Genomic DNA, 26,467 nt, shown 5'->3' with positions numbered 1-26,467 from the left:
GTTTTCCTTGGCCTAGTTAGGAAAAATAAATACATAATCAACTAGATGAGGCTCAAAATAAGTTGTATAATTACAGTCTGATGTTTTCCTGACTTGTTTCCCTGATTAGATGCAGCTTTTTTTGTGCTAATGATGACGACTTGTGACGACCATAATACTAAATACAAGACAGCTGACCTCGTCAAATACACTTATAAGGAGGAGTTTGGCAGATGGGAACGTCTGGACTGTCATGCAACAGATGACTTTGTTTGACTTCCATTCTGCTCCTTCTTCGCCGTACTTTGACTCCTCTCTGTCCCCTCCAATGGGATTCATTGCTTTTCTACTTTGCTCTTAGCTGCGGATGGATCCTACTCTGCTGCGTTTTCCTCATGTGGACAGATGTTCATGTAGTTTTGCGACTCTGGGCTTAAAACATATGATACAACATACTTTGTTTTGGGCTCAAGAGCTGTCACATTAGCTTCCTTCACATGCAAAGAGGAGGAAAGAAAAACAACAAGAGGGATTGGGTTGTAGAATTCATCCATCCTTAATCCTTTTGGGACTTCTTGCCTTCAGTCAGAAGATAAGAACTAATAATCAGAACGGGGGATGTGTGACTGGTCTGATGACGCAATACAGACTGCTCATAGATGGATTGAAGTGGGAGGTTTTCAGTCCTCCAGGTCACCGGCTTGGCTGAGTTTATCAGAAACAGCAGCTAAGATTTGACTTATGCTGACAACACAGGAACATTAACACCAAAACAGTTGGCTGCAGAAATCCCAGAAGACTTCAGAAAAGACACGAGGCTCTGCTGCGTTTCTGTTGTAGCGAAACAACAAACCATCAAAAAGAAATCTTTACAAAAAGTGCCTCGGCTGCTTCTTTAGAAACATCAGTTTAAAACCATCTTAAAGATGTCTCGGGCTGCCAACGCTCACCTTCCCGTCTTCACGTTTCTTGAGTTGAATCCCAGTTAATGTGACTGTAAAAGCAATCGAGCATCACTTTGAATGCCGCGGCCCCTTTGAACCGCGGAACATAATCAGCTCTTTTGCGTTCATTAAGGATAGTTCGGTAAATCTTTTGCAAACGGAGATCATAAAGGAAGCATAAAAGCATTTAGAGAATCTGACCGGCTCATGTCGTGACTGCTATTCAGTCATTTCACTTAGTGAATGGAAGAAAATCTATTTGCCTTGAAATAGCCACTCAAGCCACTTTTATGGAAGCCCGTTTCCGCCACTTAATACAAGTACATTTTGAAATACTATATCATAATTAAGAGATACTAAGTCAAAGTCATAATTATGTATTGACTTAGTATCTCATAATTATTAGATAGGCTGTGTTCGAAACCGCATACTACATACTTCCATACTGCATACTCATCGATCAGACAGTATGCAGAGCATTTACCCACAATGCATTTCGCTCCTGCCCGAGCCGAAATCAGCCGGCCTGAAGCTGGTTTCGCTTAAGCTCTAAACTCTGTAAACTTTAGCAACATTTGAAACATTTTCAGGTGAGAAAGTAGTCGTTTAGATCCCCAACGTGTTGAAAACCTGACAAAATACCGGCTATTTACAATTTTGTTCCCACGAATTCGGCGCTACTAAAGCTAGCCGCAGTGAGCTAACGCACTTCCGGTTATTTTCACAAAATAAAATACCCATTGCCTTTTATCATAGGGAAAGCCATTAAGATACAATTGGTGCTTTTGTTTTGAAAACAGGAAGTGAACCTACCCTCGTTGTAGCTAGCTTGAAACTGCCGTTTTGACAGGAAATGACGATCGGCGACGTCACGTTACGTTGCATCTTGGGTAGTTTGAGTATGAGTAGTAACCTCATGATGCATACCCAACATTTCGGAGAATCTAGTATGCATCCGGGAACTTCTCGCTTACTCAAACTCGCATACTAACTCAAAAAGTTAGTATGAGTAGTAGGAGAAGTATGCGGTTTCGAACACAGCCATAGTATCTCATAATTTTGACTTAGTATCTCATAATTACGAGATAGTATCTCATAATTTCGACCAAAGTATCTCATGATTATGACTTAGTATCTCATTATTATGAGATAGTATTTCAAAATGTATTTTTATTAAGTGGCGGGAACAGGCTTCCATACCCTTTTCAGTGCTTCAATCTTATTAAACATCAAGTGAAAGCCAAACGAACCAGTAAGTGAAGACAAAAGACAAGTTTAACGGTTAAAAAGGGTAAAAAAAAAATGGTGAGAGAAACTCCAGTTTTCTGAAGGACAGCTCCACAAGCATCCTCAGACCTCAAAATGACTCATTTTCCACCAACGGATGCCCAAATTGCTGTCAGGGTATTCCTATAAGTGTCTGCTCTCATGTCAAAATGCACAAACACACAGAAAAAGTGTCAGTTTCACACAACCAGCTCTCGTCTGCGTCACTTTACGACACCGAGAAAACAAAATTGACAAACTCATAAAAGCAGAGCTCTGTAGCACCTCAGCATTTCCTTCTGAGTCTTCAGGAAGTCACTCACACACCTTTACCAACTGGGTAAAACAACCCAAACCTCTGACAAAATGTTACACAATTTATCAATTTGTGTCCACAGACACGATTTCTTTTCCATCTTTTCCTGCAACAACAAGCAAAATAAACAAACTAACTCCACAGAGAAACACAGGGTCACAGCATCCCATCAAATATTCACAAACTGACTGTTGAATCGCATTTAACAGGCGAAAAAGTCCCACATTTGCAGGCCGGGGGGGGTTAAAGGACGACATTTCACACGGCCGCCAAGTAGAAGAGCTAAGACCCAATCCTGTGGTGACCCCTCAGTCATAAAGACCAAGCAATAACCCAGCCCCATCATTTATTTTCAGCAAATCCAAGAATATTTTCATAGACCTTAACATCTACTTGTGTTTCAGATAATTTAACTGATTTATTGTCTGTGGGTCGGACCAAAAAAACTTCATCATTTTCCAATTCTTTTTCACACGAAAGACAAAAACGTGCATGTACGGATGAACAATTCAAATCATCTGCAAACGGCTAAACAATGCAGATCACGCCAAAGATAAATCAGAACCAACATTTCTGACCATTAACCCTCATACCTGATTTAAAACAACTTAATTTCTGAAAAGGGACATTTTGTCCCCTTTTAAAACGACCTAAAAACATCATGTTAATATTTTTTTCCACTTTTTTTTCATAGATCTTTTATTCCACTTCAGTTCTGATCATAACTACCAAGTTTTCAATTATTTTCAGAAATTTAACCCTTTAAACCCCGGCCCTTTTCAGAAATTAAGGAGGTTTTTTTTGTTTTTAAATCAGGCATAACAAAAAAAATTAAGAATCCCTAAAAATCAATGTTGTTGCTAATCATTGACATATCCCAGACCATAATTTTCCCTACCCAATAATTCCACTTTGCATTCCATATTTTAAAAAAACTGGCACCTAAAGGCTTAAAATCTGGGCTAAAAAGTTCAAATTGGCATCTAAAGGGTTAATTGTTTTTTAAATAATTGAAAACTTGGAGGTTATGATCAGAACTGAAGTGGAATAAAAGATTTATGGAAAAAAAAGTGGAAACAAATATTAATATATGATGTTTTTAGGTCATTTAAAAAAGGGGACAAAAATGTCTCTTTTCAGAAATGAAGGAGTTTTTTTTCTACACAATGAAAAATTGCATTGTATATGCACAACTGGACCAAATATGATGAGTATCACTATCTACAGTGTGAAATTAGAGGAGAAAGTACACCCCAAGTGGACAAAATCAAAGCCGGGGTGAGAAAGATTTACCTCTTTTCACCGCCGCAGTCAGAGCCGACCATGATACCAAAACCAGATTTCTAAACTTCTGGCTGAGTGGGGTGAAATTGAAATGCGAGTCAATTAAAGCAGCAGGTGTTTTCAATGGAGACGGACTCTGAGGTTATTGTTTGCCCCACTTAGCAACGGTAACCAAGGAGGACGGAGGAGAGGCCAGACATGACAAAAAAAGAGAAAATCTGCTCCTCTGAGCGATCCAGCATTTAAAATCTGCTCAGATCAATCTCACCCCCTCCACAAAAGCAGAAGGTCAGAGGAGGTTTGAAGTTTTTCCTCCCAGCAGGAGGCGGGAGACGTCACATCAAACAGCAGACTGGTGTTTCAGCTCATCACACATACTCCGGCGCCCGTGCACATGTGCAGTTTTTGGGCGTGTCCGTACAGGAACACAGCAATGGGTGGTCCGTGTGTGTGTGTGTTTTTTTTTTACTGGTGCATGTGCCTGGAAGTGCGTTTGTGTGGCATCTGTTCATCGGAGTAAACAACTTTCCATTTTTAGCTGCCAGGGAAACAAGGAAAGAGGTGGAATTAGAAATAAATGTGTGGTTAAATAGGAGAAAATAATACAAAATGAACCAAAGGTTTCGGCAGCAGTGATTCTAAAATGAACAAAATGTTGTTGTTTTTTTTTTGCACAGTATTTTTATTCGGTCTTTTTCCAAGTCGTGTAGGACATACAAGAGAAATGAGGATAATAGAAAAAATAATTAAATAATAGTAACAAAAAATAAGTATGCCTATATAAAAAATAAATTTAAAGAAAAATCATTAAAAAAAATAAATAAAATTAGCAAAACAACAGCACAAACTGAACTTCAAACTGTCACTTCAAGCAATGACAAACGTATTGCATCCCTAGTACTCTATTACGTGGACAAATTCTCAAAGAAGAGGTGAGTAGCCTGTTATGGGTCTTATTAATGATCATCGTACTGAGCTAGGTGATCTAAAAAAGGCTGCCACGTCTGGTAAAACTTCTTGGGGTTGTTTATCATGCTGTATCTAATTCTCTCCAACACAGAGGTAAGGTCTGAAGAGGGGTACGATTTCTGATTTCCATCAAAATCAATGAATTAGTCTTTAAAGGAAAGAGCAGAGGAGGTGAAATTAACCCAGAGAAAAAGGGGAAATGAAAGAAAAAGACCATGTCGTGCACAAGACAGTTAAATTAGAGACAAAGTGATGAAAGAAGGGAGGGAACCATCGTAGCCAAGGAAAAGATTAGGTGCAAACCAGGAGATTTAAGGTGAAAGACGAAACGATGAGCAGAAACGCAGCAAAGTCTCGATATCTGAAGAAAAGGTGGTTTCAGTCACTATAAAGAGACAAAGAGGCTGTGGGACCTTTTTCTTTTTTTTTCCTGGATCAAGACAAATGAGGAGAGAAAAGGAGGATGGAAGATGAGGGATTAGATGATCCTTCTTCCATAATGTGCAGAGCGAGATGAGAATAAAGGACAGCAGCACAGAAAAGACAAGATGGAGCACAGGAGCAGTCATAAAGCTTGATGCAATGATACTCGAGATGGATCAGAAAAAAGAAGAAGAAGAAGGTGATAGAAGTGGAGATATCTGCGATACAGGGAAGAAGAGGGGCTTACACACTGGAAAAAGGAGGAAAGGAAAGGAAACTGTATGTCACCGAAGAGAGAAAAATAAAACATTTGATGTGACGAGCTGAGAGGGAGTGAGGACAGGTGAAAGAAAGAAAGAAAGAAAGAAAGAAAGAAAGAAAGAGAAAATAGGGGTCAAATTCAGCAGAATGGTGAATAGAGACAATTCCACACGATAAAACATCTAAATTAACTGGATGAGGAAGACGTAGAATGGAAAATAAAGCCAAGGACACTCTTAACGTGTCCTTTGAGGAGACAGTTTCCAAAAGGGAAACCAGAAAAGAAGAGTTGAAATAAGATTGAAGAGGAGATTAAATTAGCTGAAAAACTATTTCAGGTGTTTGTCACAAATAAGACGAGAAGATAAAAATGACAGAGAGGGACAGAAAAGAACCACTGAAAAGGCAGGGAAATAACTGGTGTGGTCCAACAGAGGACCAAAAGAGCACAGGTATGCATCAGTAAGAAGATTAGATTTGTCAAAGACGACCAGAGAAGAAGAAAGAAAAAACAGAAAGTCTTCTTCCCCTTTATTCCACAAAAAATAAAAAATATTCCAATCTAATTTCCAATTTATAGAAGGATGAACAAATGGAAAGGCTTCATATTCAAGAAGAAAAAAACTATTTTATAATGATTAAAAAAAAAAGACGGAAGAGAAGCTAAATCTGAGAACAGTGACACACTGACCCCTGTTGGCCAGCTGAGGTACTGCATGCAGAGACGAAGGCATTTGGTAGAGATGACAAATGTTTTCCTTCCGTTTCCTGGAAGGACCTCAAGAAACTTGGAGCCCATGAAACACACTGAGTCAAGGGGATGCTGGGATTTATAAAAAGAAATCAGACATTATTCCGTGAGAGGGACCAAACCACACCTTAAAAATCCAAAACATGATGGCTCACTTTCAAACCAAGCCAAACACTTCCAGGTAGCAGCTGGCATCAGACCGCAGGGAAAACTGCTGATCGGCTGCTTTTACTTTTCCAGCTCTGGGTTGAACTGCACGGAAAACAAACAACAACCCTGAGAGTCAATTTTAATCTTTGCATCTCCGTTTTGTGCGAGTTGAACCGGTGCCAGATGTTGTTCACTGGAAAAAAAAATCAAAGTCTTACCAAGTATATTTGTCTCATTTTTAGTCCAAATATACACTTAATATAAGACACAACTGCCTAACAAGCACCATTTCAGCCAGATATAGGGACTTGTTTGAAGACAATACATCTGGAATATCTTGTTAAATGAAAAAGTCTTGAAAACAAATTGTTTTGAGTCACATATCATATGAAACAAGCTTTTTTTTTCATTTGAAGAGGTTTTTAAGCTAATTTCAAGATCACTTTTATCTCAAAAGTCCCAAATATCACATCTTATTTCAAGAAATCTTGACAAGCCGATTTTCACTAGTTCCATTGGCAGATTTTTTTGCTTATTTCAAGCAAAAACGTCTTTTATTTGTTGTTTTTTTTAACTTATTTTTGGAGGGGCATTTTTTCCAGTGTGTTCACTGGAACGTCCCATATTGTTTGTGGTGTGAGAACCACGGATCCACCTCAGCTGCAGAGATGATATTTTTGCTATTTATTGGCTGCACGTTGCCAAATGTTTGATCAAAACATGCTTCATCGTCTTAAACTCAAAGATCAAAGCTCCTCATTTGAGCAATTTAAACAGCAGTTATGTATGCGGCTTAAGTTGGAGGCCAGACTTTAACCAGATTTATTCTGCAACACTCAGAGGACTGAACGGCAGTTTTGCATATAAAACTATGGAGAATTACAAATGTGGTGGCATCTCACTTTTAAATGCATTCATAGCAGTGAAAGTGAAAGACCACCAAGTTAGGCAGTTGTGTCTTACATCAAGTGTAATGAGATACTCAATGAGAAAAATATACTTGGTAAGATTTAGATTTTTTCCAGTGTATTATTATTATTATTATTATTATAGACTTCCTTTGGAGCACCTAGGCCCATTTGAAACTAGTCGAGTGAATACAGACAGTGATTCGATCCTCAGTCGCATTATCTCCGTGTTATTCTGGTTTTTAGAAGCTTTCAGTCAGACTTAAATGTTTAGATGCATTTTAAAAGTTTGGTTTTGGCCAGACTAACAATAATTAGTTGGTTTTGTTGTCCTAGTGTCAATAAAATTAGATTTTATATACTTATATATTGACCTTGCCGGCTAGCTTTAGCTAGATGTAGTACATTCTTCTCCTGGTTACGTCAGATGGCAAGCATATTGGGCTTTTAATTCAATTTATTTTTGTTTGGAAGGAAAGATCTGATGATGGCTGATGCTAAACAGGATGTAGGTCAGTCCTTGTGGGTCTTTCCACTCCAGTCTCTGTACCACCTGCAGCCCTGCATGTTAGATCTGATGTCTTATTAGTCCTCACTGTGGGAATCCCTATATTTAGGCTTGGGCCGACCATGCAGAAAGCCTCGTCTGTTAGCTCTAATAGTCGGGGAGCCAAAGTCTCAAAAGCTCAATGAAATGGGTTGAACCTGACATGGTCTGCCATACTTTTTATTTGCGTTTTTTATGTTCACTTTGACCCTAAGAAGCAATAATCAGAGGGTCTGCACTGCCGGAAACATCGCGAAAACAAAATTGTGCCCATTTCAGTGTATGTACCCTTCATTTTTTGACAGAAAATGTTGGAAAATTTTGATTTTCCACAAATCCTCAGTGGGTTGGGTAAGCTGTCAATAAATGCATTCCAGATCCACAGAACACATGTGGAGACAACATCCAATGAAATTATAACTCTTAAAATACATTTCTACATGATTTTGGCTCGATTTAATGCAAAGAAATCAGGCGTTTTTTCACTTTTTTCCAATATTTTCATCTTTACTTCATTGGCAATCAATTATTCCCCCAAATTATGACATCAGTCAACATGCCATTCTGTTCACCAAACAGTATACTCATTCCACACAAAAAATTAGAAAAATCCATGTTGTCTCCACATGTGTTCTGTGCATCTGGAATGCATTTATTGATAGCTTACCCACTGAGGATTTGTGGAAAATTGTAATTTTCCAACATTTTCTATCAAAAAATGAAGGGTACATGCACTAAAATGGGCACAATTTTGTTTTCGCGATGTTTCCGGCAGAGCAGACCCTCTGATTATTGCTTCTTAGGGTCAAAGTGAACATAAAAAACACAAATAAAAAGTATGGCAGACCATGTCAGGTTCAACCCATTTTTAAGACTTTGGCTCCCTGGCTATAATGGAATTGACTGTTTTATAAGCAGCCTGGAACTGTAGTCATGCTCAAAACTGTCATTAATAGATGTTCAACTCCCCTGCACTCAAAATGTCCCCATATCCAGTGAAAAAGGCTGAGATGAGAATATTTTAAATGACGCCGATGAGGATCTAACTAACTTTGTGTTGATATACGTCGGGTATGATGCAAGTAAAACTGCCACAACTGAAGTGAAATGCATCTCTTCAGCCCACAGTCATTACCTTAATCTGTGTTCTTTGTTTACAGGCATCCAAAGAGTCCTAATGACGAGGTCTCTGGGATCCTCTCCACCTGGATGTCCCTCCAGGTGGCTGTGCATGTTGGCAGCTCCCCGATGTCCAGACTGTTCCTCACAGCCGATGTACTGTGGACGGTGCCAGTCCAAGCTCGCTGCCAAAAGCACACTCGTCACCCTCTGCAAAGGTTCTGTTTTATTTAAAGCTGTAAATGACATATGGCTGATGATCTAATCATCATGTAACACGCACTTCTGTCCAGTAAAAGATGCATGGAAATGAAGTGCCGTTTATTTATCTATTTTCTATCACAAATCCCAAACAAGGTTTTAATGAATCTACAGCCTCTTTAGAAGAATTCCATCCAGATTTGAGCAGTCTAACTATTGTAGTTTCCATACAGGACCTAGTTTAGGGCGATCAGAATGCAAAAAATGCAGTAAAATGACCATGTTCTGCATTTTCACAAATCAGAAAAAGGTTTCACAAATCCTAAACAAGGTATTAATGAATCTACAGCCTCTTTAGAAGAATTCCATCCAGATTTGAGCAGTCTAATTATTGTAGTTTCCATACAGGACCTAGTTTAGGGTGATCAAAATGCAAAAAAATGCAGTTTTGGAATCGGAAGCCAACTTCAGCGTCGTCTCAACAACAAAAACAACCTCCAGTGATATGAACTTTAATCACTTGAGACACATTTTCCTTCCTCCTCAGTTATTAGAAACCGCTAATGTAGCAAAGCTAATGTGCAAACACATCATTTAGCTGACCCTGCGATGGAGATTGTGAAGGTTCATCTCATATGGGTCTCAGCAATGAACTCTGCAATTAGTCTTCCAATCAAAATGATGTTTTTTTTTGTTCAAATCGTTAAAAACCACCAATACAGGCGTCTTCTAAACAATCAGCCCAACAGACGGCACAGACTCACATTTCCATTTTCACCTTTAAAAAGCCACAAAGTCCTCTAAGAGGAGGAAAGAAAGGGGGGTGGATGGCACGATTCTGTGCTTCAACACCCAGAAATAAGATGGCTTTCAGTCGATTATGACAAAAACTTCACTAAAACACTTTTATCACTTCCTGGTTCAGGCAATAAAACTACTTGTTTAAGTAAAACTATCAAAAATCAAAAATGGAACTAAAATACATTCTGAGTACTACACCGCCTCCTCTTTAACAAATGTTTTGACTCTGAATTTGTTGTCTGAGCCATTAGAAGTTGTTTTATTTAAATCTAATGGTACTATAGGCCGTCGTTGCCTGCAGATAATACTCGTAATTATTCCTTCAAATTTTGTGTATTAGTTGAGTTTATAAACTGCAGTCTTCTGTGGATATACTGTCTATGAGTTACTCTGATAAACAGTCAGACAGCTTATTCAGCCTGTGCCTTCACCAGTGACACAACCCACAATTCAGGCTGTGGAAACCCCGGTTTAACGCCATAAAGGACAGTTTTTATGTTCATCTGCTAAGCCTGAGAGACTGCTGTGGCTCAGGAGATTCAGGGGGTTATCCACTCACCTGAGGATCACGTTTGTATCTCATGCAGATGGGGTTTACCCGTCGAACCAGAAAAAAGGAGACTTTAATGTAGTGTTTTTTAGATTAAAACCCCAACCAGGTAGAATAGGAAATGGTCATATATGAAGCGCCGCCGTGTGTTAAATAGAATATCTGGCCGGCTAAAAGCCCCGTTCATCATAATATCAGAAAAATAATAAAGTCTCCACAGAGTGAGGCTGGTCCTGAATGTGTCGGGGGAGATTCGGGGAGGTGAAGATCAAACTGAGGCAAGAAGATTGTACAAAAGGAGGCTTACCTTTGCATCTGCAGCTCCGACCGATCCATGAGAATCCTCCTCTGTGGCCAAGCAGGTCAAAAGGTTAGTCGAGTCATCTTAATCCAAAATGTGTCGGACAGGAAAGACCATCAGCTCCAGCCATGTTGGATCAGTTTCTGCTCTAAACTCTTTGTTTTTATAGGTTTTATACGTGTTTTTTATGTTTTTGGAATAAAAAACGTCCATAAACTGTTTCAGGCTTTCAGTTATTTCCTTATTTTGTGGCTCTTTGCTCTCTTTCTGTCCTCTTCCCATGTCTTTGTTTGTGTTTTTCACCATGCTGCAGCTCACAGGTGTGTCTGATTTATCATCTCCCTCCAGGCCTGCCTGCCTGCCTGCCTGATAAAGGGCTATTCTGCGTTTTTTCCTGCTACAGCGTAAATCAAAGGAGAGTAAAACTAAATAGTGAAGTTGAATCTGAGGCCACAAACAACAATACTTATATTTTACGACATGTTTAAAGTATAAATGATGATATCAGGTGTTTAATCTCTGAACACATGAATTTTAGAACATCTTAATTTGTTTTTCTCCTTTAACAGCAGTGTTTCTGCTCCGTCTTCTTCACACATTATGACGAGAAGCTCCATAAACTACAGATAAAGAACACAAGTAGTCAAAAACTTAGATGTGGAAGAATAGTAAGAATCTTCCTTTATGCAACAGAAAAAGATAATAAGATCATTTAAAATGAAGGTCAGAACTGATTGGCTGATTTGTGCTGATTGCAAAGTGATTAAAGGGTTAAATTCAAGGAAAAGTTCTGATTACTTTCGATTCATTGGAATATATTTCGTGTTGAGCTCATGTGCATTTGTCCCCTGATAAAAACAGAAGCAGAGGGCATTTATTGCTAAATGAATGAATAAATAAACCTTCTTCATAGACCTCCGGATATTCAATATTTCTACCAAAATATGAACTGAAAGGTCACAAAATCTCATGAAATGAACCCAACAAGCTCAAGCACAAGACTGAGATTTTGCTTCTCTTTAAGATTATGTAGATTATGTATATATTACATAAATTAGGCCTTTTATTTTGAGGCGGGCTTCTCTTACATACAGCACAGGGACCACTTTGAGTGGAGAATGAAAGGATTATCGTGTGCATGTACAGCCTCAAAGAGGCCTAAGGTTCAGAGAGATTCTAAGCTGCTTTCTGCCTCGTAAAAATAATATTAGAAATGCGAAGGAGGTTTGCTTCAGACTTAAATCAAGTCGACATCGTTTGAAAATGACTTAACAAAACAGAGGCAACCTATCAGTGGAGATGTTTTACATGTTTTTGTCCTAACTGGAGAAAATGTGGAGAAATTCATTGAATGAAAGAACAGAGACGAACGACCGATGTTGTGGAGAGAAGCTGGTGGCATTTATAATCGATGACGCACAAGACTGACTCTTTTCTGTGTGTGTGTGTGTGTGTGTGTGTGTGTCTTATTCATAGTCCTGATTGGCGTCATCAGCTCTGAGCAACACGCTGCTGTTTCAGAAAGTCACACTGCGATGCAACATGTTAACCATCAGCACCGTCGTGGCTCGTGCCCAACTACACACCAGGCTGTGATAGTGCGTGTGCTTGTTTGTGTGTGTTGGTTCAATCCATGAATAAATGTCCTTCTCTGCAAACAAGATATTTACACCAACATAAATCAGTTAATTTGGGAATCAGATCAAAACCCATTGGTTAGCTTTTATCTTCTCTGATGTTTGATAAGTATTTAATTTAAATTCGGGGTATTTCTTTTGCTTTACTTGCTTCTTTCTGTTCAGTCATCAACATTAAAAGGTGGCTTTAAAATCTCTCATGGTCTCCTGTTCATACAGGCCAAGATCTCTTCCCGTTGTGCGTTTTCAGTTGAAGAGATGGGGACGAAATCCAGTAAAAAAGGAGGCTTCTACAATCACAATTAATACAACCAGCCCTCTATTTTCTTACTACTGCAGATCACCACAGAAACACAAGGGACGATGACTGTAACTCTGAAATGTTGCGTTTTCACTGACTCCAACGGTCTGATTTATATCTACACACCATCATAATGTGCAGAGCTGTACCTTGAAAATTGGTAACTTTTTATATCTACTTGTTTGTACTTTTAAAAGCAGCCTGAGTGACACAAATTTAAACAAATTTTTGGTACAGAAGTGTGTAAACTGTACAGCCATTTTAAAAACAGGTGGACCTGCATGTAAACGTGTGTTTAACAGGTAACAAGATTCACGTGCGCAGTTGGCCGTCCAACTGACTGCTCAACGTGGGTCTGATTTGTTTGCAGCTAGTTTTGTTTGTCCGACATAACAGAGCAACCAGAAATACTAAATACTAAATCACAATACTAACAAGTTGAAAAGGGGCGTATCAGAGTCGGACATATAAATTCATAAATTGTAGCCACACTATAACTGTAGCTCCTCTTCGCTGCGCACGTGAACGCTGGGACTGTATCCAGAGAGAGCCTTTAACATTTTTAGCTCCCAACCTTCACCTGCTCCTTTCAGAGCATTTAAAACAGCCAGCAGATCCCATGATGAGGAAATCTATTGAGGCAGCCACTGCAGTTATATGAGCCAAATGTGATCTCATAATATTTACTCGTACACAGAAATAAAAATGCAGTTATTCAGCATCTTACCGGGAGGTGTAGCTTTGTAGATTTAAGCCAATAAGGATTAAGTTAGAGTGAATAAATGTGAACTGTTATTGTATTGAATTAATTAATGTGTACATAAAGCTGTGGAGAGGAGGGCGTCTGGTTTGAGAACCTCAGGGTTGCATCTCTGCCTTTGCAGATGTGGTTCTGTTGGCCTCTTCACGACCTTCAGCTGCTCTGCAGCAGTTCGCAGTTGAGTGTCAAGCAGCCGGGATGAAAGTCAACTCTTCCAAATCCGAGGCCATGCGTCGTAACTTGAAAAAGGTGGAGTGCTCCCTCTGGGTCAGGGATTACACTCGCCTGCGAAGCTTTTCCCTGGTTGTAGCCTCAAACGAAGCATGGTTATTTTTTTGTGTATGTAGCTTAAAACCGAAGTGTTTTGTGCTTTTTCCAGCTTGAAGCCTAGATAAACGAAGCAGCGGGGTTTTTGTGAACCGTTATTAAAACGATATGACCAAAGACATGAACCTTAAAACAACCAGGAGAAATGCGTTGAATATGGGTGATTATATAAGAAACACTTAGTGAATTGAAAATAAAATATGGGGAATGGAGAGATACCGGATTTACTCAAATAGTCTAGTTTACTATTTAGGTCGGCATCGGGGAATTGTCCAGGTGTCGGAGTTGGTTTGGTTGCTGACCCACTCTGATGAGGTGAACTTAAATTCACAAAATATTAACATAAAATTGACAAGCTTAACGCTGGCTTTCCTGGTAAGAAAAGCTAACTATGTGATAACGTGTGCAGCAGCGGAGGTAAAAACGTGCAACGTAAAAAGACACGGACAAGATGAGGAATGAAAACACAAAAACGTATAACTTTCTACTACTTCATTCTGTTCCTTTGCTCGGATCTTCTTCCTCCTCATCTTTCTATCCTGTCATCTTTGTCAGTGAGGTTTGGGGAAGGGAGGACACGGATATTCAAAAAGCAAAGTAGATTTATTTAACAAAAACAAAGTATCAACAAAAGGCCGGATTCAAAAACCTGAACTGTGGAAAAATTATTTAACAAACACTTGGCATAACATGGAAACAGACTTAACTGTGGCGTGGCGTGGATGGTGACGGGGAAGGATCTCACAAAGACTGAAGGCAAACAGGGAACTTAAATACTGTGGGGAACTGATGAGTGCAGCTGATGGAAATGAGTGCAGGTGACGTGAATGAAACTAATTACAGGAAACTAAAACATGGGAAAACTAAGAACTAAACTAAGGCATGACTAAAACGTGATCTAAAACCAAACATGACCTAAAACATCAAACTCAAGACATGAGTCCATGGCGTGACAATCTTTCTATCTGTCTTAGTTATAAAAACTGAATCTAACTTTGGATCAAAGGTTCAGGGGTTTGACTCGCGGAGGCGGGGCATGACGTAGGCTTATGCTACACTTTCAGCCAATGATATGCCTGAAACTGTTGTGACGTCTGCCTGGGCGTGTTTGTAAGACGATCTAATTCTAACGTTTCTAACGCAACTCGATTTCTCCATTCCTGCGTTTCATAAAATATTTCTCTCAATAATTCTGAAAACACCACAATTTGTTAAGATATGAAGGTTCAAGATATAACATAGACTTATAATATATACATCAAATAACAACAAAACGTAACATAGGTCACGATTATGAGTCTCAAAATTCAGATGTATCTCTATAAAGTTATGGCATATGAATAACGAACCAAACAATATTATTTTCCTGTGTTAACCATGAAATACAAAAAAACACGACAGGAAACATCGGTTAACAGTTGCATTACTTGATATAAATGTCCAGTTTACTGACTTGCTTTGGATTTAACTATTTAATACTACAGACCACTAGAAGGCAATGTGGTTCCATAGGCAGGTTAGTCATTTTCCAGAATAATTATTTCTTCGTTATTCTTCAAAAGTTCAATGAGGTGTCCGACTCTCATCTGGCTGATGAGGGTAGATGCCACCTTTGATTTATTTTGCCCAGATAAGGTAGGGAGTGGGTTAGTCTGGGTTTTCTCCAATGTTCTCCTAAGAGGGTCCTTTGTTTGTTCAGCTTACTTCGCACTAATTTGGAGATTTTGAGTCAAAACTCTGAGATATCTTGGTTTCCTGGGTGAACTGTCACTTAAAGAGCTGCATTCACTCAGCAGTCTGAGGACAGTCTTTCTTACATCTTACAAAGAGACACGGAGGAGTTGAATCCCAATCCAAAGCAGAGGTGAAGGGGTTCAGTGAATGTGTCCCGGTAGGTGTAGAGTGGGAGAAGCTGGCCATGAGAGACTTGGTAGAAGGAAATAATGCCAGCAGGAAAGTCCACATAGACTGCGACTCTGTCAGACATAGATGATGCAGAGAATGGAAGCTGTACCACTTTCCTCTGGTTCCAGACAAAGTAGCCCCTTTTACAGCACTGCAGACTCCAGGACTGAGTACCTGGTTGAAAGTAATTGCGTTGTCCCAAGAACTCAGCAGCTCTCATTGTTTTAGTCCACTCTTTTCTTCTTCTCCACTCTATACTTGCATTACTCAGTGTTATGAGCACATCTCCCTTCCACTCAACCTCCCAGTAACAGTGAGCAGGCAGATGATCTGTGCATAGAACCTGACTGTAATCAGATGATACTGACATTCTCATTTTCTGTGTCGGGCCCAGGGATCTCACTTTAGTGTTCTTATCAGACAGCCGGAGGTCGCTGTGTGCTGTATGAGGGTCCAGATGGAGCTCACAAGCATCTGATTAAGAAAATATGGCAAAACAGAAGAGGCTTCATTTAGTTATAATGTTATATGTATTAGTTAATAAAGACATTTTCTGTTATTAAATGTAACTATAATATATTTTTTAGGTGTTTCTTTCTACATATTACTAAACACACTTACACTTTTTTGGGCCAGGTTTCAGTCTCTGCTCTCCATCATGGTCGGTCCTGTACGAATAAAACACAAGACCACATTTACCTTTATTTCTAGTAACTTATTTACATTCGAGAAGTGCAGCTTGATTGGAAACGGGTCAAGAACTTCTGCATCTTTTAATCAACCAACAACTACAGCGGCTTAATATGAACTTATCTGTCCCAGCCTGTCAGTATGTGAGTCTGACTAACCTGAGTTTTTCCAGTTTACAGGACGGATCGTCTATCCTAGCTGACAGCAGCTTCACCCCCGAGTTACTGAGATGATTGTAGCTCAAGTCCAGTTCTCTCAGGTGGAAGGGGTTAGATGTCAGAGCGGAAGCCAGAGAAGCACAGCCAACCTGTGTGACCTGACAGCCTGATAAACTACAAACACACACACACACACACACACACACTTTACCACGTTCTACTGTGAAATAAATATTAGTTTTTGAGATTTGCAAATCATTGCATTCTTATTTCACTTACATTTCACAAAGTGCCACAACATTTTTGCAGACAAGTTTGTAGTTAGAATTTAATTTCATTGCAGACGGTATGATTGAATCCCAATCCAAAGCAGGGGTTCAGGGAATGTGTTGTGGTACCTTCATACACCTTCATACTTAATACTCAGACCAGTATGAAGTTTGTTGGTTTCATTCCAGGTGTGAAGTTAGACAAATGTCGCAGAACAGTTCAAATTTAGATTCCTACCCGCTTGATACCCGAAGTTCTCAGCCAGGATTCAAACCAGGAACCCTCTTGCTGTGAGGCGATAATGCTAACCACTACACCACCGAACAGCCAGTTGAGTAAATAATTGGAAACAAGCTAGTTTTTTTTTTTTTTTTTAAGTTGCTAAAATATCTTTCATCAGATAAAACAGCATGTTCTCATAAAGAATTAAAACCCTGTAGAGAAAAAAGTGTTTGCAGTCCAACTAAAGAGCTCACAATCCCTGTTTTATTGATACTTTTAATGTGTTCCCTTTAACCCTCTGAGGTCTATGATCACACCGGCGTGATCAGATCCCATGACGTCAGAGGGTTAAACCTCTAATTCCTCACCTGAGATTTTCCAGAGCACAGTTCAGACTCTGCAGGCCTGAAGACAGCAGCTTCACTCCTGAGTCCTGCAGGTCATTATTACTCAGGTTCAGCTCTCTAAGACAAGAAGACGGGGAGCTGAGAACCGAGGCCAGGGCTTCACAGCTTCTCTCTGACAGATTACAACCACTCAGCCTATAGACAATAAAACATCTTCTCATCAGACAATGTTTACAGATTTGTAAAACTTTATTCAAGCTGGAAATAAGAATCTTGAGATTTAAAATCTCTTTTTCCAAGAGTGTCCAGAAAAACAAATTTTGCATTGCATAAGGTGTGCCGAGTAGTACTAACAGCTTGCTGTAGCTGACATAGAGCCTGATTAGATGTGGATGCATCACAGTTCATCAAAGTATCCTCAGCAGAAAAGATGATTTTGGTATTTGACATTCATCAACCATGGCTGTTAATATGTAAAAGGAAAAGAAGTGGCCCCACGATCAGCCCCTGGGGAACACCTTTGGATACACTAAAGTAGTTAGATATGATACCTTCTGGCTTCCCACATTTAGTACAGTTACATGTACAGTTGAGCTGAGTCCTGACTACAGCTCGACAATTTAATTAGACCATCGTCCTTTTATCAGTATACATGTATGGAGCGGAATCAAGTTATTGACCGAAGTTAGTCTGACGCCATGATGCTGTGGACTGTGAGAAAACCTTTAAGACATTTTGCTGCTTCTAACCTTCTCTGTGGCAGATCGTCATTAATATACGTCCAGCTGAAGTCACTGCACAGATGTTGACTTTAAGTTAGTTAATGGTAATTTTGTGAGATGATGCCAAGTCTGCTTTTCTGGGAATTAGGCTGTTTCAATGTACGCTTCACCTTTACTGTTTTGATAAAAAGATAGAACTTTGTGATTGTGCAGACTGCCTAATTGAATGCCCGATGGAGTCCAGCTGAGTTTATACATGTTAATTCCTCACCTGAGAGTTTTCAGAGCACAGTTCAGACTCTGCAGGCCTGAAGACAGCAGCTTTCCTCCTGAGTCCTGCAGGTCATTATAACTCAGGTTCAGCTTTCTAAGACAAGAAGACTGGGAGCTGAGAACCGAGGCCAGGGCTTCACAGCTTCTCTCTGACAGCTTACAATCACTCAGCCTATAGACAAAAAAACATCTTATCATCAGACAATGTTTACAGATTTGTAAAACTTTATTCAAGCTGGAAATAAGAATCTTGAGATTTAAAATCTCTTTTTCCAAGAGTGTCCAGAAAAATAACTTTTGCATTGCATAAGGTGTGCCGAGTAGTACTAACAGCTTGCTGTAGCTGACATGGAGCCTGATTAGATGTGGATGCATCACAGTTCATCAAAGTATCCTCAGCAGAAAAGATGATTTTGGTATTTGACATTTATTAATCATGACTGTTAATATGTAAAAGGAAAAGGAGTGGCCCCACGATCAGCCCCTGGGGAACACCTTTGGATACACTAAAGTAGTTAGACACGAGTTGCCCAATTGAGTCCAGCTGAGTGTGTACATGCAGGAGTGATGGGATTCACAACCACATTATCTGGGTGAAGTCGTCCAGTTGGGAGAAGTTCAATTTTATACAACTTTGGTTGGACTTACATGTTTATATGCACTTCAAAAGTTTGGTTTTGGTCAGACGAACACTATTTTTGTCATGTACACAGGTTTACTAGGGTCTGCCAGATAGTTCATTCTGAAACCAACAACATGTTAAAATCATCCAACGCGTAATGTAAAACATATAAAACATAAGCATAAAGAAACATAAAAAAAGAAGCATCGCTGACAAACTGTTAATTCCTCACCTGAGAGTTTCCAGAGCACAGTTCAGACTCTGCAGTCCTGAAGACAGCAGCTTCCCTCCTGAGTCCTGCAGGTCATTATTACTCAGGTCCAGCTCTCTAGGACAAGAAGACTGGGAGCTGAGAACCGAGGCCAGGGCTTCACAGCTTCTCTCTGACAGATTACAACCACTCAGCCTTTAAAGAAGTGAGGACAATAAAACATTTTCATTATGTGGAATGTAACTTTTTGCATGTAAGTTTTTGCCTGTGGATGCTAGTGTGTATTTGCTTGCCAAATGTTTGACTGACAGTGAATGTTATTGTGAACTCTTTTAAAACTCATCTGACAACTTGTGGGTCTCCTCAGAGGCCATATTTTCAAAGAACTTTGTGACTGAGACAGCTGTTGTTCTGTATTAAATGTTTGGCTTAGGTCTTTATGTGGGAGGGTCTGTCAGGTGTTGATCAGGTCTATATAACCCGGTTCTCCCTGCAGGAGGCGGACCTTTGGCAAGGGTGGTTTTTTTTCTGTTTGAATTTGTGCTTCCCAACTCTGACACACTTCATTCCCATCCACACCCTACACCACGCCATAGTTTTATCCTTCGATAATGAAAATTTGGTGAACGTAATAATCATTTCAAATGGCTGATATAATCGGTGTGGCTTAAGACTTTTGTATATTATAAGTTATAAGGAAACTCTTTAACTTACAGAGAGGTTTTGGAGGTTTTCACAAGCGGCAGCATCCTAAGAAGCACTTCTTCAGAGGCAGCATATTTCTTAAGGACAAACACATCCAGATCTTTTTCAGATGACAGTAACATAAAGACCAGAGCTGACCACTGGGCAGGGGAGAGATTCTGTTTGGTGAATCTTCCTGAATTTAAGGACTTCTGGATCTCCTCGATGAGAGAGTGATCCTTTAGCTCGTTCAGACAGTGGAACAAGTTCATGCTACTCTCTGGAGGAAGATCTTCACTGATCTTTGCCTTGATGTACTTCACTGTTGTTTCATGATTGGTTTCAGACCAGTTTCTCTTCTTTTTTTTCACTGTCACCAGGTGGTGTAGAGGACTCTCAGTGGATTGGTGTGAAAGCCCCAGGAGAAAGCGCAGGAACATGTCCAGGTGTCCATTTGGACTCTGTAAAGCCCTGTTCACAGCACTTTGGTGTAGATGCACCAAGTCTTTGTTTAGTTTGGGCAATGAGAGGGGTTTCTGTGGCTCTGCCAGCAGATTAACACCAAAGTTGATGAAGGTCAGATGGACATGAAGAGCAGCCAGAAACTCCTGAACACTCAGATGGACGAAGCAGAACACCCTGTCCAGGTACAGCCCTCTCTCCTCTCTAAAGATCTGTGTGAACACTCCTGAGTACACCGAGGCTGCTGTGATATCGATGCCACACTCTGTCAGGTCGGATTCATAGAAGATCAGGTTTCCTTTCTGCAGCTGCTCAAAAGCCAGTTTTCCCAGACTCAATCATCTTCCTGCTCTCTGGACTCCAGTGTGGATCTGTCTCAGCTCCTCCATCATACTTGAGTTTATTCACTTTTGTCTGAACCACCAGGAATTGGATGTACATGTCAGTCAGGGTCTTAGGAACTTCCCCTCCCTCTGTGGATTTCAACACATCCTCCAGAACTGTAGCAGTGATCCAGCAGAAGACCGGGATGTGGCACATGATGTGGAGGCTCCTTGTTGTCTTGACGTGGGAGATGATCCTGCTGGCCTGCTCCTCGTCTCTGAATCTCTTCCTGAAGTACTCCTCCTTCTGTGGGTCAGCAAATCCTCTGACCTCCGTCACCATGCCAACACAGTCAGCAGGGATCTGACTGGCTGCTGCAGGTCGTGTGGTTATCCAGAGGCGAGCAGAGGGAAGCAGCTCCCCCCTGATGAGGTTTGTCAGCAGCACATCCACTGAGGTGGACTCTGTAGCATCAGTCAGGAGCTCATTGTTGTGGAAGTCCAGAGGAAGTCGACACTCATCCAGACCGTCAAAGATGAACATAACCTGGAACTCCTCAAAAATAAAGGTTCCTGCTCGTTTGGTTTCATTAAAGAAGTGATGAACAAGCTCAACCAAGCTGAACTTTTTCTCTTTCAGCACATTCAACTCTCTGAAAGTGAATGGGAACATGAACTGGATGCCCTGGTTGGTTTTGCCTTCAGCCCAGTCCAGAGTGAACTTCTGTGTTAGGACCGTTTTCCCAATGCCAGCCACCCCTGTTGTTAGCACTGTTCTGACTGGTTGATCTCTGTGGGCTGCTGGTTTAAAGATGCTCTCACACTTGATAGTTTTTTCCAGCCCAGCTGGCTTCCTGGATGCCGTTTCAATCTGTCTGACCTCGTGTTCATCATTGACTGCTCCAGTCCCTCCCTCCGTGATGTAGAGCTCTGTATAGATCTGATTCAGAAATGATGGGTTTCCCGCTTTAGGAATCCCTTCAAACACAAGCTGGAACTTCTTCTTGAGATTTGATTTAAGTTTATGCTGGCACAATCCAGAGTAAGTTCCTGGATAAACAAATGACAGATTAAATCAAATAGTAAATGCTGGAAGCAATAAAAGTTTACTGTTTCCCCCTTTGTTAAATTCTATGTATTCAGATTATCTGTGTAAAGCTCATAAGAAGTCATAGTGTTGATACATACTATATATGTTATATATAAGTGTTTTAAAGCCTCTTACTGCTCTGCAGATCATCAGCCAGCTTCTCTTGCTTTATTCTTCTCAGGTGGTGCAGGGTAATCTTCAGCAATGCCTGTCTGAGGCTCCACTTCTCCTCCCTCTTCCCATCATCAACCTCCTCATCTTTCCACAGGCTCTTCGTGGATTCTTGGTCAGAACTCAAACAACTCTGGAACATCTTCAGCTCAGCCTTCACTGAAGTGAAAATGTTCTCCTCCAGCAGCTGTAATGAAACAAAACAGCTTCTAAACATCCCGTCTGTGTACTGTAGCTTTTCCTTTAAACCTAAAGCATAATCAGTGGAGCATAAAGGCCGATGAAGGTAACACCCACATTCTGTCTATTATAACTTAACTGATTCTGGCTCTGTGTGTGTTAATAAATGGTGTGAGACCCTGATAAATATTAGTTAAATAGCTCCACGCTCACAGCCAGTGTGTGTAGTCTCATAGGACCAGGATGATAGTTAATTATCGGGTTTGTGACTTTTCATTTTGTAGCTGGGCTTTAATGTTTACTCACCATAAAGACAGAGTCCAGGTCTCTGTGCTGCTCCTGAGAAGACCTATCCCTGGCAACTTCCTGAAGTCTTTGGAGAAACCAGGAGAGTTAATGTTAATTTTACAACTTTTATTTATTTTTCAGAGTGGGGGTGTCAAACTCAAATACACAGCGGGCGAAAATTAGAAACTTGGAGTTGCAGGCCAGCGACTACAACTGAGGAAGTTTTTCGATGAACGATTAACCTTTTCATAGGCCATCCATCCATCCATCATCTTCCGCTTCAACGGGGATCGGGTCGCGAGGCAGCAGCTTGAGCAGAGATACCCAGACGTCCCTGTCCTCGGCCACTTCCTCCAGCTCCTCTGGGGGGACCCCGAGGCGTTCCCAGGCCAGCCGAGAGACATAGTCTCTTCAACATGTCCTGGGTCTTCCCCGGGGTCTCCTCCCACTTGGAGTCGTCCAGGAGGCATCCTCACCAGATGCCCGAGCCCCTCATCTGCCTCCTCTCGATGCGGAGGAGCAGCAGTTCTACTCCGAGCCCCTCCCGGATGACCGAGCTTCTTACCCTATCTGTAAGGGAGAGCCCAGAGACCCTGTGGAGGAAACTCATTTTGGCCACTTGTATTCGCTATCTCGTTCTTTCGGTCACTACCCACAGCTCGAGACCATAGGTGAGGGTAGGAACGTAGATTGACCGGTAAATTCTTCCCCACGAAGGGCTCGTGCAGAGCCCGCATCACTGCAGGGTGATGCCCATTTTAAAGAGGGGGACCACCCCAATCTGCCAGTCCAGAGGAACTGTCCCCGCGATGCTGCAGAGGCGTGTCAACCAAGACAGCCCTACAACATCCAGAGCCTTGAGGAATTCCGGACGGACCTCATCCACCCCCGGGGCCTTGCCACCGAGGAGCTTTTTGACCACCTCGGCAACCTCAGCCTCAACCTCTTCGAGGCCATCCAGAAGTCTTCTCCATGGCCTCACTGAAGTCCTCCTAAGCCCAAGTTTTTGCCTCAGCAACTGCCGACGCTGCGTTCTGCTTGGCCTGTCGGTACCAATCAGCTGCTTCCAGACTCCCACTGGCCTAAAAGGCCCGATAGGACTCCTTCTTCAGCTTATCGGCATCCCTCACTGCTGGTGTCTACCAGCGGGTTCAGGGGTTGCCACCAGGACAACCTTATGGCCACAGCTCCGGTCGGCCGCCTCAACAATGGAGGCACGGAACATGGCCCATTCGGACTCAATGTCCCCTACTCCCCCGGGACATGGTTGAAGCTCTGTCGGAAGTGGGATTTAAAGCTCCTTCTGACAGGGGATTCCACCAGACATTCCCAGCAGACCCTCACAATACGTTTGGGGCTGCCAGGTCTTATCGGCTTCCTCCCCCACCAGCGGAGCCAACTCACCACCAGGTGGTGATCAGTTGACAGCTCCGCCCCTCTCTTCACCCGAGTGTCCAGGACAAACGGCCTCAAGTCCAACGATATAACCACAAAGTCGATCATCGAGCTGCGGTCTAGGGTGTCCTGGTTCCAAGTGCAAATTTGCACACCCTTATGCCTGAACATGCCGTTCTTTATGGACAGTCCATGACGAGCACAGAAGTCCAACAACAGAACACTCTGATTCAGATCGGGGGGGCCATTCCTCCCAATCACGCCCTTCCAGGTCTTACTGTCATTGCCCACGTGAGCATTGAAGTCCCCCAGCAGGACGAGGGAATCTCCTGCAGGAGCACTCTCCAGTGCCTCCTCCAGGGACTCCCAAAAGGGTGGGTACTCTGAACTGCTGTTTGGTGCATTAGCACAAACAACAGTCAGGACCCGTCCCCCCACCCTAAGGCGGAGGGAGGCTACCCTCTCGTCCACTGGGGTTAACCCCAATGTACAGGAGCACAGCCAGGGATCAATAAGTATGCCCACACCTGCTCTGCGCCTCTCACCATGGGCAACTCGAGAGTGAAAGAGAGTCCAACCCCTCTCAAGGAGACTGGTTCCTGAGCCCAAGCCATGCGTCACAGTGAGTCTGACTATATCTAGCCGGAACCGCTCAGCCTTGTGCACCAGCTCAGGCTCCTTCCCCAACAGAAAGGGGACGTTCCACGTCCCAAGAGCCAATTTCAGTAGCCGAGGATCAGACCACCAAGGTCCCTGCCTTCGGCTGCTACCCAGCTCGCATTGGACCCGAGCCCCTTGGCCCCTCCCACGAGAGGTGAGCCCATCGAAAGAGGGACCCAAATCGCATTTTTTATGTTGATATACTCTATTTGTTTGGGGTTTTGTCCTTTAAAATCAGTCCACCAGTATGTTTACATCCCAACAAGAGGAATAAATACTTTGGGTGTTCCTGGCAGCTATAAATCCCTCTCACATTCCCACTTTGGTCTGTCTGACCATTTTCCTGCTTTTACAACCAACTTCCTGTCTGTTTATGTTTAAAAACCTTCTCATGTTGACTAGGGGGTCCAGATCTACTTTTTTCTAATATTATCTTATGTCATGATTAATGAAACTTGGTGTAACAAGTTACAAGACTAAAATTATGTTTACTTACTCTGTTTCTGAGGGGTTTTGTCCTTTAAAATCAGGTGGTTCAAACATGGACCCATCACTCCTCATGGACACACAGCTGGGTACAGGAGAGTCTGGCCTCTGCTTCTCTGGGCTTCAACACAACACACACAGATCATGAATTTTACGATGATGATAGAATTAACTGAATAAAGAGGTGGTGGTGTCTAATGACAGTTAAATCATCAGCTACACAGTAGTTCTAACTAAAGTTCACCAGTATGTTTACATCCCAACTAGAGGAAGAGATACTTTGGCAATAAATCCCGCTCACATTCCCACTTTGGCCTGTCTGACCATTTTCCTGCTTTTACATCCAACTTCCTTTCTGTTTAGGTTTAAATAGTTTATTTTTCTATACTACGACTTACTCTGTTTCTGAGGGGTTTTGTCCTTTAAAATTAGGTGGATTGTACATGGACCCATCACTCCTCATGGACACACAGCTGGGTACAAGATGGTCTGGCCTCTGCTTCTCTGGGCTTCAACACAACACACAGAGCATGAATTTTATGATGATAATAGAATTAACTGAATAAAGATGTGGAGGTGTCTAATGAAAGTTAAATCATCAACTTCACAGTAGTTCTAACTAAAGTCCACCAGTATGTTTACATCCCAACAAGAGGAAGAGATACTTCAACACATACAGAGTATTCATTATTATGATGATAAAGTGATCTGAGTTTTGAAGTCTTTAATGAAGATCAGTCATGGACTGAGATAAAATCCTTACCTCTGAACTTTGTTCTTTATTTCATATTTCCCACTCAGAGTCGTATCAGAGGGAGGGAGTCCTCCCTCTGATTCCTTAAACCGATTCATAACAGAACTGGTAACAAAAGAAAGTAAAATAAGTTGTTAAATACCAGGAAATAAAAATCCAAACAGAAAACTATAACTGGAACCTAAACAAACGATAATCTAACTATAAAAAATTATGTCCTCCAGCCTGGAAGACTACTAAGGTAATTTAGTAAATAAAACCAAAGTCACTCAGAAATATTTAATCTGTTTGATTAATTTCAGCCCTGAAAATAAAAACGTATTTAAGCTCGAAGAAAGATTGGGGTTTGGGTCAAAATAGCCGATTATCGTTACAACAACAAACATGTTGTTCAGGTTGGGAAACATGTTTAAAAGAATAAATGACCCGTCTACTCATCTCCTCCCTACACAGAGTCAATGGGCCTTGTGCAAGAAGTTTGCTTGACTAATTGTCAGGGTTTGGAAAATTGAGACAGAGGAGGAGGAGGACCCAGATGCAGACACGGGACCGGAGCCAGGAGGAAACTTAAAGGGTTTATTATAAATATAAATGAAAATCACAGCCACTGCTGGAGAACCACAAAACTAAACTAGAAAAACAACAACACCTAAAGAAGAAACAACGAAAACTTAACTGTACCAAAAACAAGGAAGCTGAATCTATGGATGGGAAATATCATGGATAGTTTGACGGAGGACCTGAGACTGACTGAAAAGA

At 41.3% G+C, this 26,467-nt stretch overlaps 1 protein-coding gene across 1 annotated transcript; it reads right to left on the bottom strand.

The window, feature by feature from the left end:
• Nucleotides 1-14,379: 14,379 nt before the first annotated feature.
• On the bottom strand, nucleotides 14,380-25,806 carry LOC142375637 (uncharacterized). The gene is made up of 13 exons (XM_075459781.1): nucleotides 25,718-25,806; nucleotides 25,353-25,463; nucleotides 24,965-25,075; nucleotides 22,432-22,498; nucleotides 21,910-22,132; nucleotides 21,565-21,734; nucleotides 19,930-20,360; nucleotides 19,237-19,410; nucleotides 18,381-18,554; nucleotides 17,409-17,582; nucleotides 16,549-16,722; nucleotides 16,322-16,368; nucleotides 14,380-16,174 (listed from the first exon to the last, which is right to left on the bottom strand). The coding sequence occupies exons 1-13, from the start codon at nucleotides 25,804-25,806 to the stop codon at nucleotides 15,609-15,611; spliced, it is 2,511 nt and encodes an 836-aa protein (XP_075315896.1). The 3' UTR covers nucleotides 14,380-15,608.
• Between the last annotated feature and the right edge of the window lie 661 nt (nucleotides 25,807-26,467).

The sequence above is a fragment of the Odontesthes bonariensis genome, chromosome 24 (genome assembly GCF_027942865.1).
Source record: "Odontesthes bonariensis isolate fOdoBon6 chromosome 24, fOdoBon6.hap1, whole genome shotgun sequence".
Taxonomy (NCBI): Eukaryota; Metazoa; Chordata; class Actinopteri; order Atheriniformes; family Atherinopsidae; genus Odontesthes; species Odontesthes bonariensis.
Note: the sequence above shows the minus strand (reverse complement) of the source record. Positions and strands in the feature narration are given on the sequence as shown.

Bases quoted from the DNA above. Each gene is read 5' to 3' on its own strand.
- LOC142375637 (XM_075459781.1), bottom strand. From the start codon at position 25,806: ATGAATCGGTTTAAGGAATCAGAGGGAGGACTCCCTCCCTCTGATACG. The intron at 22,499-24,964 runs GTAAGTAAACAT...GTTTCTCCAAAG, and splicing joins CAAAACCCCTCAGAAACAGA to ACTTCAGGAAGTTGCCAGGG. The intron at 16,175-16,321 runs GTAAGTGTGTTT...TTTCTTAATCAG, and splicing joins GAAACCTGGCCCAAAAAAGT to ATGCTTGTGAGCTCCATCTG.